This window comes from Ostrinia nubilalis, chromosome 29, assembly GCF_963855985.1.
Source record: "Ostrinia nubilalis chromosome 29, ilOstNubi1.1, whole genome shotgun sequence".
Taxonomy (NCBI): Eukaryota; Metazoa; Arthropoda; class Insecta; order Lepidoptera; family Crambidae; genus Ostrinia; species Ostrinia nubilalis.
Window position 1 is genome coordinate 6,056,498 of NC_087116.1, and position 17,946 is coordinate 6,074,443.

General features: G+C 38.4%; 2 protein-coding genes across 2 annotated transcripts in view; both read right to left on the minus strand.

Annotated features, from left to right (window-relative positions):
• LOC135085585 (THAP domain-containing protein 5-like) overlaps positions 1–12,558 on the minus strand; it is a 308,949-nt gene extending 296,391 nt beyond the window's left edge. Inside the window, exon 1 of the mRNA XM_063980358.1 lies at positions 12,407–12,558. The gene's annotated coding sequence lies outside the window, so the exon portion shown is untranslated. The remainder of the gene's footprint in view (positions 1–12,406) is intronic.
• Positions 2,009–17,946, minus strand: part of LOC135085742 (transcription factor SUM-1) — a 33,183-nt gene continuing 17,245 nt past the window's right edge. Inside the window, exons 3-4 of the mRNA XM_063980540.1 lie at positions 3,974–4,076; positions 2,009–3,010 (exon numbers count right to left, since the gene is read on the minus strand). Of these exons, the coding sequence (XP_063836610.1) occupies positions 2,925–3,010; positions 3,974–4,076 (189 nt within the window). The 3' untranslated portion in view covers positions 2,009–2,924. The remainder of the gene's footprint in view (positions 3,011–3,973; positions 4,077–17,946) is intronic.

The following is a 17,946-nucleotide window of genomic DNA, read 5'->3' on the forward strand; positions in this document are numbered from 1 at the left end:
CAACGAGCCACACATTTTAATAGCTTCAAAACACAAACAAAATCACTATTACTGCCTTTAGGCTGCGTTCACACTGGAGATGTGCTAGGAAGATAACTGTTGCAGGATGTGCAGCGATGCTGTGAAACGGTGTGGGTGGGTTCACCATTGTCTTTTTCTTGTCGTGTCAACAACACAGTGTCAGCCCAAAACTCCGCCACAAGAGTGGCGTTGTCAGTAGCCTTCATTAAATCTTCCTGCGTGCAGTAGTTTGGGCACGCGGGGCACGACATCATGTGCTTCCTCGACTGAGGAACAAAACCACACATGCACTTGCAAGATTGGATGTGAATGGATAAATCTTGGATAGCTCCACCACTGCCAAAGCGCTTTTCAAAAACCTAATTTGCAAAAATAAATGACTTATGACTAATAGAAATGTGCTAGGAAGATGATTGGAGCGAGGACGTGTGGACGTGGGACGTGGGTATTCGACTACCAATGATGTGCTTGAAGATGAGCGGTGCGAGGATGTGAAGCGAAAGTGTGAAAAGCTGTGAATTGGTCCTGAAGGAAAAGTAGCTACGCATACTCGCACATATTTGCTCGAAACGCGGCTAAGGTGAGTATAAAATACAGATTACCTAGTCTATGTAATTTAACATTCTTACAAAGGTAGGTACAACACAGGTGAAATGGCGACATTTGGTTCGTGAAAAATATTAAAACAATATCATAGAGCGGCTCGTTGTTCTGTTACATGTAAGTGTTCTAGTCTACACTCACCTTTACAGGGTTATTTTGGGAAAAATCCAATCGGATTGAACCCGTCATTAAGAGCTCCAATGGGCACTAGCGCCAATGGGCCAAGGTGCGCGGACGCAGGCGTGACTTGGCAACGTGCTGACTCCGCCTACTGATGCTATAATATGTTGCTAATGTTAATACTATATTGTGAGATTTTAGCTAGTCTTGTTCCTTGCTGAAGTTCGTGGTTAATAGGTAGATATTCATTTACTTCCATTTGAATTTTGATTACGAAAGTAGCTTAGCCCTTTAGATAAGTGGCAAAACGTTAGATTTTTTTGTATGTTTGTAGTCTTCTCTGTGTAGGGATGTTGCTGAATCCATTTATGTAAAGGCTGTAGGAAAAGATAGATTGAGACCCTGGGAAAAACAGGATAACCTAGTTTTTATCCCGAGTTTTGAAAGGGGACGCGCGGGACAACTGCTTTTTGTGGGGGCTGAAATTCATGCGGGCGAAGTTACACATTTTTTTCACACATTGTATGCTGAGTTTTGTGGTTGATATGAACTAGGATAGTTCAGCGGATTGGAATTGTAGAAAGGATTTTCCATTCTGTAGTTGGCAGTAGGTAGTTAAATTAAATTTAGAGAAAGTCGTGCTTCTGCAGTGGAGACTAAATGACCTGATGATGAAGTAAAATAAAACGCTTCATACAAATGTTCAAATGATAATTTATTTACAAAACTATTCATCATCATCATCATCATCATTTCAGCCACAGGACGTCCACTGCTGAACATAGGCCTCCCCCAATGCTTTCCATGTTGATCGATTGGTAGCGGCCTGCGTCCAGCGCTTCCCTGCTACCTTTACGATGTCGTCGGTCCACCTTGTAGGTGGATGTCCCACGCTGCGTTTTCCGGTACGCGGCCTCCATTCCAGAACCTTTCTGCCCCATCGGCCGTCAGTTCTGCGTACTATGTGCCCTGCCCATTGCCACTTCAGCTTGCTAATACGTCGGGCTATGTCAGCGACTTTGGTTCGTTTACGGATCTCCTCATTTCTGATTCGATCTCGCAAAGAAACACCAAGCAAAACTATTGACATAATCAAATTCAAATTCAAATTCAAATATTTATTTGCACAATTTTGGGGAGGTAAACATAGTGGTCTTAAAACTAGTATAAGTAGATCGCCAAAATTTGCTGTATAATTAGTCAGCGTACAAATATTTAAATAATTTCTACAAGAATAAATTACAAATATTATGTCATTTACTACTAATCATTATTATTATGATTACTTATTGTCTTTTGAATTATTTCAGCACCCATTTGTTTACCTTTTGTAAGAGTATTATTAATAACTATTAAATACATTAATTAGAAACCTATTTTATAACTTCTGTGGCTTGTTACTATCCCTATTTTTATTTACACATTTTCTAACATAATTAAACTATAGGAACATCTTTCTATTTTAGGCTATGTTATGTTTTTTACTTATTTAGTGTACCATATCGAAATCAGCTGTACGAAACCCTTCGCGACTCACACTTGGTGGGTTTATATTATTTTTTAAGATGTATTTTGTGAATAAGTAGTATGCACTAATAGATATGTTTGTAACAAATTAACTCCACATACGTAGTTAAATAAATATACCGAATCTACTTAAAATAAACACAAATAATACAATATTTTACCACCTTATCTACGGTTACAAATCAGTAAACCAACATTGTCCTCGTTGGGATTCGAACCCGCTACACAATATTTTAGTAATATTAATGAGCAAAGATTGATTTGAGCACTTTAGCAAACATTTATTTACTTTCTCTAACTAGTGAAGCAGACTAGAAAGAAAGAAGTTCTTATAAAGGAAAAACTAGAGTTTTCTTACAAGATTTTAAGCAATAGTTAGTAATAACTAAAAATAAAGCCCGGTCTGTGAGCACGTAGAATTTTGTCCAATGACCCCAAGCTACTCATCCTTATCGCTCGCGCGTAATTATGTTGCTGTCGCGCTCGCACACTCACTGCGGGCGCCCATCGCACAGTTGGCTACTCACAGATCAGACTATAGTAAGAAATAACTTTGTTTTCTTCAGCCGTTTTAAAGTCGCATTTCAACTTTTTTGCTACAGACATTGAAGAAGGCCATTTTATTGATAATTACTAATTACATTCAATTAATGTCATAGAGCATTGTCTTTTACTGATAGAGCCTGGACGATACACCGTAATCTTGCTAGGCTGTTTACCCCACAACCACTGACTTCATCTGGAACAAAAAGGTAATGTATCAACCAAAGGACGCCCACTGCTGGACAAAGGCTTCCCCTAGGGATAGCCAAAAGTCGTCCACTGCTGGACAAAGGCCTCCCCCAAGGATAGTCAAAAGTCGTCCACTGCTGGACAAAGGCCTCCCCCAAGGATAGCCAAAAGTCGTCCACTGCTGGACAAAGGCCTCCCCCAAGGATTGCCAAAAGTCGTCCACTGCTGTACAAAGGCTTCCCCTAAGGATAGCCAAAAGTCGTCCACTGCTGGACAAAGGCGTCCCCCAAGGATAGCCAAAAGTTGTCCACTGCTGGACAAAGGCCTCCCCCAAGGATAGTCAAAAGTCGTCCACTGCTGGACAAAGGCTTCCCCTAAGGATTTCCTCAACGACCGATCCTGCGCTGTTTATTTATTTATTTATATTAACCGGCAGACAGTGGTGACTGAGTTTGTTGCGGCGCTTCTTCTCAGCACTTGCCAAATGTTGGTCTCGAAGCGCTGGTAGGGTAAAAAGATTATGAGACATGTAGAGGCTCCTTAAGAGCAAAATGACGATTTGTAAGAACTATTTATTAGTCTAAACAAATAAAGAAATTATTACTTTGACTTTGACTTTGTCCGCATCCAGGTGCAGGAAATCATTGGGGAGGCCTATTTATGTTCAGCAGTGGACGTTCTATGGCTGAAATGATGATGATGAATGTCTTAAGGACTCTGCAATTTAGCGTCTTGTTGGTGAAAACGGGAATGAGTCAATGAAAAATGAAATGGAAGACTGGCACCGTCTGAAAACCAGCGTTTCACGGCCGTACAGCTTACGCTCAGTCAGATGCCTTGTTACGAGTACCTTTTTTTACATTAATTTAATCTGTTTTATGTAGGTAGGTAGGTACTTACCTATGTTTTTTTTCTGTTTGGTGACAATAAAGGTTTATTTATTTGTTTAAAAGATTTCACTTTTACTTACTGTTTAGAAACGGTTTCTCTTTCTCCATTTTGGGGTCGCGTACGTCGCTTCTCGTGGCCGCGACTGGGGTGTCCATGTACCCCTTACAGCTTTCAGACTCCAGCTGCAACAACAAGCTAAATGATCACCTGAATGATAGGTAGGTCTACATTATGAAATTCAGTTTCTTTATGTAGGTCCTTTTCAAGTCTTTTAAGTTTCAGTCCTAAGGGGGCGTCCATTAATTACGTGAGACAATTTTGGCTATTTTTCAACCCCCTCGCCCCCTTGGTGAGATTTTGCCTGACCCCCTCCCTCACCCCGCTAATCTCACGTGATATTTAAAAAAATCCGAAATTTGATAGTTCTGGAGTAATTTAACTGAGAAAGATTTTTTCTGTGTGCTTAGTGCGAGTTGTGGTGCGTGCGAGGTCTATAATTATAATTTTTTAATTTCGTATTTTTTTTACTGAAGATAATCCAGTTTTCCGGCAATTTTACTCTATTTCTTGCGGAAAAAATTACGTGATATTTCCCGAGACCCCCCCTCTCTCCCACGTGAGATTTAGTGAGGTTTTTGTTGACCTCCTCCCCCCCCTAAAAGTCTCACGTACTTAATTAATGGACGCCCCCTAAGAAACTCAGTCTAATAGATGCTAGGCTGGGAAGTACAGGAAATAATTTTCATCATCATCAGATTATTTATTTGGTCTCCAGCATTAACCCTAAAAGGTAAGCTAAGGTTCAACAAAAAAAGTCCCCACTTCAGGAGCGAATTTCTCTAATTTACCAGAGGCAAATGGAGGATTTGGCTACATGTCAGCTGGCGCTGAAAAGTGACAGAAGAAACTCAACAGCTCTTATGATTACAGTATCAGAAGCCTCATTGGGTACAATAGGTAGTACATTTATCCTGTTTTACCCAGCTACGGTGAAGCCAAAAGGGTTATTTTTTTAGCAGTCTTGTAGTTGCGTAGGTGTCGCCTTAAAATGTAGCCGTGTTAACCGAGCTGAAGGAGTCGAACAAAACGATTTTTCTCTAGTCTTTTTGTGAGTTGTAATAATCTATACTTATAATAAATCTGTAGAGAGGTCAATTGGACGTAGTTATGCTACAACGTTCCAACCCACACACAAGTCGAACTGAGAAAATCGCGTTTTTGTAAATTTGTGGTACGCTTTTTTTTGGTAGCGAGTAGAACTGAGTAGTATGTATCACTTCAACTAAATAAATAAACGTTATTTTATTACATACTTGTCATTAAAATTGACTAATATTTCTCATACAAATTTTGAAAAAAATGTACTTGGAACGTTTTTGCAAAAAGGCTTTTTGTATGAAATTAGTTTTTACCTTATTTTGCAAAAACGTTCCAAGTACATTTTTTGCAAAATTTGTATGAGAAATATTAGTAAATTTTAATGAAAAGTATGTAATAAAATAACGTTTATTTATTTAGTTGAAGTGATACATACTACTCAGTTCTATTCGCTACCAAAAAAAAAGCATACCACTTTTTTCCCCGCTAACCAGTGGCACGCTTTTTCCCGCTAACTCCCGTTCCCGTGGGAATTTTGCAATATCCTGTTGTAACTAAGCTTTAAGTTTACTAAGGTACTTGCATGCCAAATTTCAAGCGTCTAACTTAAGTGGTTTAGATATTTCATACAAAAGGATTTTCCCGCTAATTCCCGTTCCCGTGGGAATTTCAGGAATTCCTTTCTTAGTGCACCTCTAAGGTACCTAAGCTACGTCCCTTTCAAAATTCAAGTGCCTACGTTTAGCCGTTTAGGCTATGCGTTGATATGTCAGTCAGTCAGTCAGTTTCTCCTTTTACATAATTTAGATTTACAATGGCATACTTTTAAACTAGCAGAATTTCTTTTGGCAAAATTTCATTCTGAATAATATTGATTAGCATAACGTTTAATTAGTAGCACGATTATTTGGTACCATTCCTCTTGGCATACTATGCAGATGGCAGAATTTAGTTTGAAATATTTAAAATATTCTGCATAATATAATGGATTAGAATAACTTTTATTTAGTACCACGATTATTTGTTACCATTCCACTTGGCATACTATGCAGATGGCAGAATTTTTGCAATATTGAAAATATTCTGCATGATATCGATTGCATGACGTTTATTTAGTATATCCTGTCCAGGAATGTTGCAGAAAACTGATTGTACTAAGTGTACTGTAACTGAAAACATCATTGATAGAAAGAAAGATACATTTATTACAATGGACATCACACAAATACAGGCAATTACATAGACTCATGACAGTGGCACATAATAATGGAAGAAGAAAAATAAAAATAAAAACAAGAGTAAACTGAGCAGTGCCACCCATTCACCAACAAGATGCCAACTGCAACGGGACCCCACTTTAATATATGCAGAATGAAATTATGCCAAAAGAAATTCTGCTATTTTAAAAGTATGCCATTGTAAATTCGGACATAAACATTTTATCAAACGATAATAAATATTTATTATTTATAATTATACATATAAATATTTTTAATTTTTAAAATAATATTGTTTCATTGTTATACTTATTTTTTGTAAAATATTGTTATACTTATATTTAAAAAAAAAATGTATTTATATTAACTAACAAAATAATATTATAACAATTGGAACGTTTTTGCAAATTAAGTTAAAAGCCACTTTCAAACAAAAGCCTTTTTAAAAACGTTCCAAGTACAGTCGCGGAATGAAAAGGTTCGTCACCTTAGTGTCGGTTTTCGCTTGCACTAGGTACTGTAAGGGTCAAACCTGCCAACATTACAGTGCAAGAAACAGTGCTGCTAACATTTAAATAAATATGACGTTTGCTACACAGGTTTGATAACGAATAAGGTTTTGCTTGTTTATTTTTCTATCCCATCAGTGCAATGTTTTTTTTTTTTTTTTTTTTCCCTATGATGGCATGCACGGCTTGTGCGTCAGCCACGACGAAGTAAGGTAAAGGTTGGGAAACGTATAGGAAAGTAAAAATGGAAAACGGAAAAAAAAAAGGTTTCAAAGGATCAGGAAAGTAAAGGAGAGAACAAAATGATAAATAATCTGGAAACATAAAAATTAAATTACATAACAAATTAAATTTTAATGTTATTATTATTCATATATACAGATAGGGTATTATAAATATCAATATTATCATGCATGTTTAAGAGGCAGGCTATGGAAGTAGGAAATGGTACTTTTAAAGATATAAGGGATTCGAGGAAAGAGGATCGGTCATGTAATGGACAAGTGAAAAACAGATGATTTAAATCACCTGTGCCGGTGCCACACTCACACAAATCAGAATTCACGATTTTAAGTCTAAAAAGATGCGTAGGTATACAAGCATGGCCAATTCTCATACGGATAATATTAGAGGTAGAAACCTTTCCCAGTTTCATTTTAAAAAACCATGGTTTTATAGGAATGGTAGGTTGAATGAACTTATACCATTTTCCTTTGGTTGCACTACTGTGCGCCCAATCCAATTCCCATGATTCACGCAAGTAGGACTTAGGGAGGGACAAAAGGTCATGGCAATAATTTTTATAACTGATCATATCACCATTCACAACAGCTTCATTCGCAAATTTATCTGCTTTTTCGTTACCGAAAATATGGCTATGACTCGGAATCCAGGCGAAGATAATTTTGAACCCCAAAGTAGAACATTTATGAAGCAATTCCCTGCATTGGATTACGATTGGATATTGAGTATTGCATTTAAAGGGAAATTTTTCTAAGGCTTGTAAAGCGCTCTTAGAATCTACAAAAATTACTGTTTTTTTCAGTTTCATAATTTGGACATATTCTATGGCTTTATAAATTCCACAGCACTCCCCGGTAAAAACTGATGTTTCAGGAGGTAATCTGACCTTTTCATGAATACCATACTGATGATGGAAAAGCCCTACTCCGACCACACCATCGTTGGAGTGTTTAGATGCATCGCTATAAATATGATGCCAATCAGCCCAATTATCTTCAATAATTAAGTTAAATTTATATTTAGCGTCAAGTGAATTTTTTGGGATATCTAAATCATATATTATTTCAGGAGAAAAAATTAAAGACTCAAAACTAGCAGAAAATATGGGAAATTTTGGAGTTCTGTAAGTCGGAGCTTGAAAAGATATAAATTTACGGTAACTTAAAACTAGACAGGGAAGGTTTTTATGAGCCCAGTAAGGAGATGTCCCAATAGAATCAGATAAAAGTTGTAATTTTAAAAATAGAGGATGATTTGAATATTGTAAAACTCTAAATAAAAATTTGTCAGATAAGAATTGACGGCGCAATCTAAGAGGAGGATCAGTGCATTCAATCTGTAAAGAATTAATGGGGCTAGATTTCATTGTACCAGAAATAATACGAAGAGCCTTTGATTGGATGCTGTCCATTTTTTTTAGACCGACTAGATTGCAAGGTTCCAAGAAGTAAGCTCCATAATCAAGAACACTACATATTATAGCGTTATAGAGAAGTTTTAGGGAGGAAGGGTGAGCACCCCACCAGACCCCTGAGAGGCAGCGCAAAATATTTAATAGACGCTCACATTTGGCCGTGACATAATAACAATGAGGAACCCCTGATAGTTTGTCATCTAATATTATACCTAAAAATTTTGCCTCCTTACAAGCCTGGATAGTGATATTATCATAGTAAACAAAAATAGGAGGTGGCATCCGCATTCTACTAAAAAGTACCACAGAACTTTTGGGGACCGATAATGAAAGACAGTTATTATCTAACCAGTTTTTAAGGGAACCTAAAGCTGAAGTTAAGCAATGACATAATTCGCTTACTGAATAACCAGAAACATACAAAAGAAGGTCATCAGCGTACTGTAGAATATTAATTTTGTTACTAAAAACAGATTCAAGGTCGTACGTATATACGTTATACAACAATGGGCTTAAAACAGACCCCTGAGGTAATCCCCTCCAAAGAACTCGGGTCAAAACTGTTGAATCTTGAGTAGTAACGTTAATAGATCTTTCTGATAACATACTAATAATGAAATTGATTAGGGTAATCGGTACTTGTAGCTTTACCAGTTTATTTTTAAGTATAGATAAATTAACACCATCGTAGGCGGCTGTGATATCAAGAAAGGCAGCAAGGAGGCATTGGTTATTAGTAAAGGCTAAGCGAATATCTGTAGTAAAAATTCCTAAACTATCCATAGTACTCTTCCCTTTTCTAAAACCAAATTGACTGGTAGCTAATATACCTTTGTTTTCTAAATACCATTCTAATCTATTTTTAACTAAATGCTCTGCAATTTTGAGAAGAACAGACGATAAAGCAATAGGCCGATACGAAGTGGAGTTACCTACAGGAGAGTTCGGTTTGAGGATTGGTATTACCTCTTGAGATTTCCATGACGGAGGCATGTTACCGTTAATCATAATGGAATTAATTATTGAAAGAAAATACGAAAGACAAGAATCACTTAAATTAATGAAAAAAGAATAAGGAATACCGTCAATACCAGGAGCTGAATCTTTCACATACGACAAAATGCCTTTTAATTCAGAAAAAGTAAATGGAGCATTTAAATCTGTAAGGTTTTCAGTGCAAATAGGATAGATTAATTCATGATGTACTATATCTATAGGAGGCACAGAAGGTGGCGCTAATTTATCTAGAAAGCAATCAGCAATTGATTTATCTATGAACGAGGGAGTGCTCTCTCGGAAACAAGATCTAAATCTCCGAATATTTTTCCATACCTCAGATGGGGAAATGTCTGGTGATATCGAAGTGCAGAATGATTTCCATCCTTCCCATTTTTTTTGTTTAAATAACTTACGGGTGCTGTTTATAAGTTCAGACAAAGTTTCTAGGTTTTCTGAAGAGGAAAATGCTCTGTAAGCACGTTCGGCTAATTTTCTTTTTTTAATAGCTTCAGCGCATTCTTCATCCCACCATGGGGGAGGAGGAATATATCTACTACGATTCTTTTTAATAGGAAAAATATTGTCCGCCACATCAATTAAAACTTGAGTGAAAGTATCAGCACAATTGCTATGATTGTCTAACTGTAAGGAAGGAAGTGACTCTAATCTTTCCTCTACTTTTTCTTTAAAACGTTTCCAATCAGCATTAATCAATTGGTACTTCAATCGAGGGGGACGCATTGGGATTGATTTGTCAGAAAATGGTAAAGTAATAAATAAAGGATAATGATCACTGCCATATGAAGAGCTAAGAGCGTGCCAGGTTAAAGATGACGCTAAGGAAGGAGAACATATAGATAGATCAGGAGCGCTGAATCCTTCAGAACTAGCAGTGCGACGTGTAGGTTCCCCGGAGTTCAGTAAGCATAAATTATTCACATCTAAAAAATCTAAGATTCTTGAACCATAATAATTAGAGGAAGAACTACCCCAAGAAGCATGCTGGGCGTTAAAATCTCCCATTATTAAAATTGGCTTTGGAAGGGACGGTAAAATATTAAGTAAAATTTCATCATATATAATAGAGGATGGATGTGGAATATAAATGGAAACAAAACAAATACCATTTATAGAAACTGCTATAATGGAATAATCATCGTTATGAACAGGAATAGGAATGTGTTTAAAAGACCAAGAATGCTTGACCAGCAGTGCAACACCGCCATAGCCGTCTAGACGGTCCTCTCTAATGCAGGCATAGCCTGCCACCTTAAAACAACTACTAGATTTAAGCCAAGTCTCTTGGAGAGAAATGGCTAACGGGTCATATTTATTTATCAAATGGAACAAATCAGATTTCTTACTGTAAATACTGCGGCAATTCCATTGAATTACCACCGAATTCATTATTATTTATAAAATTACTATCAAATGAATAATTATTTTTATTACTTACAGGGTTTTGGGATGAGGCAGCGTTGGGCGGTGTGAAGTTTGAATTATAATGAGACAATGAATTAATAAGTGTAATAATAAGTTCTTTAACAGACATAATATCAGACAGTAAAGAGTCTTTACTTGAATCTTTATAAGCAGTGCCAGATGAAGGAAAGTTTATGTTGAAGTCTTTAGTGAGAGCATCATGAGAGGCCTTATCATATCCAGGACTAATTACTGGTGGGGATCTAGGCTTAAGAAATACTGTTTTTTTATATGAACTCCTGCTGGGTAAACTATCAGATGAATTTTTCAAAACTGGTCTATTTGTGTTCACTGGGGCTACTGTTGTCAAAACATCAGCATAAGACTTACCAAGAGGAGGGTGTAATTTTAAAGCCTCAGAATAAGAAATACAATTCTTAGCCATTGTCTCTTTGATTTGTTTTTGGCGGGAAAACTCAGGACATTTTTTACTGGTCGCAAAGTGAGACCCAGTACACAGACAACATTTGACAAACTCTTCATCAACTGAACAGCTGTCACCCGAGTGGTCATGACCACATTTAAAACATTTGGGAAGAGATCTACACTGTGATTTAATGTGACCATATTTACAGCATTTGTAACATTGTATAGTGGGGAAAATGTATAAGTCCACGGGCAGAGAATTGTAACACATAAATACTCTCTTTGGAAGTACTTGTCCATCAAATGTAAGAACTACAGTCTCTATAGGTATGTATTCAACTGTGTCTTTTCCAATAGTTTTCCTTTTCAATCTCCTTACTTTAAGAATGTTGCCACAACCTATAGGGACTGTAATATTCTGTATGACTTCCTCATCAGTCCAGCTGGTTGGAATGCCCCTCACTACTCCCATGCGAGTAACATTGGATGTTGGAATAAACGCTTTGTAGTGATTATTAGTCAAGACAGTGCTGCTTATGAATGTATTGGCATCCTCATAATTAGAAAAGGAAATAGCTGCACGATTTCTGCCTATACGTTTTAAACTGCCATTTATTATGTTTTTAAAACCATGCTTTTTCAAAAACAAACCAAGAGAAACCGGGTGAATTGAAGTATTTTGATTGGAAGTTGTCTGTTCTTTTTGTATGTGTATGACATATGGAGAAACATCAGATGCCTGGTAAAGATTCCTGCCAATTGGTACACGCTGAGAATTCGAATTATTGTTCTCAAACTCAACATCAAGTGAGTTTGGTGAGTTTGACACTGGCACAGAGTTTTTAGCAGTAGTATCATTGAAATTGTTTGGTTGTTGTTTTGGCTGAATTAGCGTGTCGGAATGAGATTCCGAGTGACATTCACATGAATCAAGCGAAGGAACTGTAGAGCTTTTATGATGACGTCTCCTCTTTTTATTACAGTGTTTACAATACTTAGGTGCAGAGGCCCGTTTTAAACGTTTGGATTTATTTTGAGAATGTTCAGAGCCATCCGTGCATGAACTTTCAGTATCTAATGCTGAATAATTATTAGCTATAGTGACATTGTACGAAACCTGGGGGACAGAGCCCCCAGGTTCGTCTGGGTCGTTCATGTAACCAGAGAAAAAGGTAAAAACTTACCAGAGCACTGCCAAAATCACTAACTATTAAATAAATAGAAAGATAAACATAAATATACTACACTCCACTACTTAACTGATCTCTATTTACTAGATAATTTATAAAAATCGCAAAAGCAAAAATTGAGACAACCGCCTAGCTTGACGTTTCCCGCGCTTTCCAGGGCAATGTTACAAAATGTAGTTTTTTTTTATAGAAATAATACTGGCAGGTTGAACCAACAAGAAGGTTTTAGTTTATCAATCATAATAATCTTCTTGACAAGATAAATCGTCAAACAACTTCGATCGGAATAATTTTGAACTTTACTAAGGAACAGTTAAAGATTATTTTCTCTAACTCGAGATTATTCTGTAACATAGTTTCAAAAGGTAATATGTGCTCGCGATTCGTTGAAGGAATCAATTTGAAAACTGACGAACCTTTTCATTCCGTGACTGTACATTGGCACATTATTTTTATGTTATTCAGTCCAAAACGAATTAAAAGCATACGATCCAAATGGAATGTCACTTTTTAACATTTAAAATTAGTTATTTGTAAAACGTTCCAAAATGATTGGATCATTATTTTCATTGTATTCAGTCCAAAACGAATTAAAACATAACGTTCCAAATGGAATGTCACATTTTAAGATTTTATTTAGATCTTTTGGATCGTTTTATCATTGGGACCGCTTAATTATTTCATTAATTATTGTCGTAAGAGAGTCAGTGTCTTCAGCACTAGATAGGGTGACCCAAAATACCTAGCTTGGGCTCGAAAACTCAATTTTGACCACCTTGTGGGTTGGAACGTTGTAGCATAACTACGTCCAATTCTGTACATGAAATATATTTTCAAAATAACTATCAGGGGGTGATTAGTGATCGATACTGATGCCAAAAATGCAATCAGTAAAATTTTTGTCTGTCTGTCTGTCTGTCTGTCTGTCTGTCTGTATGTTCCTTATAGAAACAAAAACTACTCGACGGATTTTAACGAAACTTAGTACAATTATTCTTCATACTCCTGGGCAGGTTATAGGATACTTAGGAATTCCCACGGGAACGGGAATTAGCGGGAAAATCCTTTTGTATGAAAAATCTAAACCGCTTAAGTTAGACGCTTGAAATTTGGCATGCAGGTACCTTAGTAAACTTAGAGCTTAGTTACAACAGGATATTGCAAAATTCCCACGGGAACGGGAGTTAGCGGGAAAAACATTTGTATGAAAAATCTAAACCGCTTAAGTTAGACGCTTGAAATTTGGCATGCAGGTATCTTAGTAAACTTAAAGCTTAGTTACAACAGGATATTGCAAAATTCCCGCGGGAACGGGAGTTAGTGGGAAAAAACATTTGTATGAAAAAATCTAAACCGCGTAAGATAGACTCTTGAAATTTGGCATGCAGGTACCTTAGTAAACTTAAAGCTTAGTTACAACAGGATATTGCAAAATTCCCACGGGAACGGGAGTTACCGGGAAAAAACATTTGTATGAAAAAATCTAAACCGCGTAAGATAGACGCTTGAAATTTGGCATGCAGGTACCTTAGTAAACTTAAAGCTTAGTTGCAACAGGATATTGCAAAATTCCCACGGGAACGGGAGTTAGCGGGAAAAAACATTTGTATGAAAAAATCTGAACCGCGTAAGATAGATGAAGGGGGGGTAAAACGAGATCCACGCGTACGAAGTCGCGGGCGGCCGCTAGTTTACAATAAAAAGACAATTCCATAAGCAAAAGGCCAAACCGAGCACATTGATGCGCGATGGCCAATAGAGCGGTATTTCCGAGCGCCTACCGCGAAGCGCGCGCGCATGTAGATTAATACAGGCGGATTTCGCGGTGACAGGGCTGCCACATTGTAAAATTGTTATTTTGAATGTCCAAACTCCATACTATTCTAGTATTCTAGTTCATTGAGAGAGTTCAAAAATATTTTTAACACAATTTTATTAGGTCGTCGTGTATGTAACTAACTAAATGGAATCTAATAATCTGAATTACACGCACTTCTAATCTTGTATCATCGTGAAACTTGGCAATTATGTGTAGATTAGATGACAATACAAGATTATGGTACCATCGAGCTGGTCTGATGATGGAATGAGGACTGGAAGGTGGCCACAGTGGCCGTTTCGTTTAGGAGTTCTAAACGAAACGGCAGTGCAGTACTTAATTAAAAGCGTGTTTTTAGTTTTTTAGACTATTATTTTTTTATTGTAATGGGTGTTATGCAGATTTAGATACGGAACTATCCCCACCTCTCGTTCCCACGCTGCAACTCCTGTTCAGCCAGGTGCCCGACAATAAAAACCCTTCTTTGTCCGGGGGGAAACTGTCATTGGACCCGCAACTAAATAATTACAAGAACATAGGAGGAGTTCGAATTTCCAAGTTAGGGTTCGACTTCCCTCCAGTTCAAAACGGATAACAGGCGATATAATAAAGGTTTTTAAAGTTCCAACTGAGGCAGACCGTTATTCAAAAAATTTAAAGGCCAAGGTCGATGAAATTATTATTATTATTTTTATCCACAACGAGGAAGCTCTTAATTTAACACTTTAAATAAAATCCAAAAATAATATTAAAATTAACTTATCTTTAATCTTATCACAGATCTAATAATTAGTGGCAGCCCTGCCCATTCTATTTCCAACGTGCACGTGCTCGAATAAATAATCTGTGGACATGGATTAATGGTGGTTTTACATCGCTACAAGATCGCGCCGACTGTGACAAAGTTATAGAAAAACAAGAAATGCGAGCTTTATCATTGGATCGGGATAGATGAAGTCTGAAAACAGATAAAACTGTGTTTCATCCACGAAGACGCGCCCCACCATTCTTCCGCTAATGTTTGAGTGTTATCGGTACACGCTTAATTTTATTATCTATGACACACACACGCACACTACAATAATGACGCTCAGATTGCTCGGATCAAACTTCCCGCACTCCACGCTTCCCTCGACCAAAAATTGGTGGGGCGCGTCTTCGTAAGCAAGGCTCGCCCATGTCCCAGGGCCTTAAGACATTTATCATCAGGTCATTTTGGTTTGATTGGTAAAACTTGAAGGGGGTGAAAAGTAATTAATTCGAGGGGTAGGTTAATTACTTTTCACCCCCTTCAAGTTTTATTTAGGAAACCATCTTTGACCGTAAATGACGGTCAGTCAAATTCAGCCGCTTTAGTCATTTTCAACACTAGGCGGGGCACATAGCTTGCAGAGCTGATGGATGCTGGGGCAGAAAAGTTCTCGACCACGAGCCGGAAGACGTAGTGTGGGCAAGCCTCCCACTAGGTGACCGACGATTTAGTGAAGATCCCGGGAAGCACCCGTATCTACCTCTAGCACGAAAAACTTTCGACTTCGAATCGTTTCCGTATTCGAATCGCCATCAAAAGATTTAGTAGGAAAACTAAAACAGCGCCCTTGTGAATGTGTCGTAAAATGAACTTACGACAGTATGAGAAATAGTTGCACGAAACTTATTTTGACAATCAAAATTGTCACGTTATCGTTTAATTCGAAGATTGAGTATCGAATTTTGTCGAATACGCAAACGATTCGAAGACGAAAGTTGTTCATGCTACGAGTAGAGGCACTGGATGCAGGCTGGCTTTCACCTGATGATGAAGATCACACCGAAGGTAGAAGCGAGCTTCACTCACAGAGGTACAGGCTATCTTCTTACTATCGAATTGTATGAAATACGATGTTATCAGCATTGTGCGTTCCAGCAGTTGGAGGTAAGATAGCCTTCCTCAGTGGTTGGTTATCGATTCCGGGTGAATGCGCTTCCACCTTCAGCCTAACGTTGAACTGCAGGTCTTGAGATTCCACATTGTGGATCATCATCATCATCATCATTTTCAGCCACAGGACGTCTACGGCTGAACATAGGCCTCCCCCAATGATTTCCACAATGGCCGGTTGGTGGCGGCCTGCATCCAGCGCCTTCCCGCTACCTTTATGTTACGATGTGGATAAAAACGATGAATTAAAAGCATGTTTCTTCTTTCTCTTGTTTTTTACCCGACTGCGTCAGAAGGAGTGTTATGTTTTCAGCAAAGATGATTTAAGAGATACGCTCCCAGCGACGCATTGATTCTGCCCTTACAAATAAAAGGACGAATCTCAGATCGAGCGTGCACCGTGGCACCGCTGAAAATAGCGCCCCCTTAACTCAACGGATTAGGGTTTAAAATTAAACGCACACGTGTCCTGCGCAAGAGTGTTACAAGCAAAACGACATGAGATATGAAGCACGGGCTACTTAGTTGTTTATTTGTTTGAATGGACTGTCTTGGTACAGTCAAGAGCTAATATATTTTTGTTGCAAAATTACATGGTAAAGCCTGGTCCGTGAGCACGTAGAATTTTGTCCAATGACCCCAAGCTACCCATCCTTATCGCTCGCGCGTAATTATATTGCTGTCGCGACTGTGCGACGGGCGCCCGCAGTGAGTGTGCGAGCGCGACAGCAACATAATTACGAGCAAGAGATAAGGATGGGTAGCTTGGGGTCATTGGACAAAATTCTACGTGCTCCCGGACGAGACTATAGTAGGTACAATTTTGCAAAGATTCAGCTCGATGTCCTCTTGACTCTTGACTATATATTTATTGATACACCTTACAGTAAGGCCCAGAAGTCAGAACAGACGGTGAAACGCAACTGCAACGAAACTGCAACTGCTAGTTACTTTTGAGTTGCATCTAAGTTTCTACCATAGCGTCCGTTGAGAGACCACACATGACGCGACCACTTTGAAACTTTCAGTTTCAGTTTCATTCATCAGAATCATCACAAAGTTGCAGTTGCGTTTCACCGTCTGTTCTGGGCCTAAGTAGATTGGAGATTTTGCGCACTGGCCGATGGGGACAAACACCCAAAGGTGTCCTCCGAAGCCTAGAATGAGCCCTCTCTTCCACAGGCCCTTAAAGCTGGCCCATGGGAGCGGATGCGGCCTGCAGCCTCTCTATGTGTTGTCGCAGCCCTTTGTATCTCTAGCTTGTATTTATACATTATTACATAATATTTTAAGGATTTGTAAAACCTTGAAAAAGACACTGACTAGTGACTGAGTTTCTTGCGCTGCTTCTTCTCAGCACTGGCCCATTTATTGTCCTGAAGCAGTGGTAGAGTTAAAATGATACTGGGACGTGTAAAAGTGCTATTAAAGAGTTAGTTCGTTCGTTCGTTTCAGCCGAATGACGTCCATTGCTGGACAGAGGCCCCAAGGATTTCCACAAAGACCGGTCCTGCGTCGCTCGCATCCAGGCAGGCCACACTACGTCTTCCGGCTCGTGGTCGAGAACTTTTCTGCCCCAGCAGCCATCAGCTCTGCGAGCTATGAGCCCCGCCCATTGTCACTTGATTTGAGCGATTCTGCGGGCTATGTCTGTCACTTTGATTCTCCTGCGGATCTCCTCATTTCTGATTCGATCACGCTTTAGGTATATAAGGCGGTTATCACACTGCGCCGCGCTCCGCCGCGGAGCGCGTGATTCCATATAAAAAATCCCGCGCGCAGACGCGTTGTCAG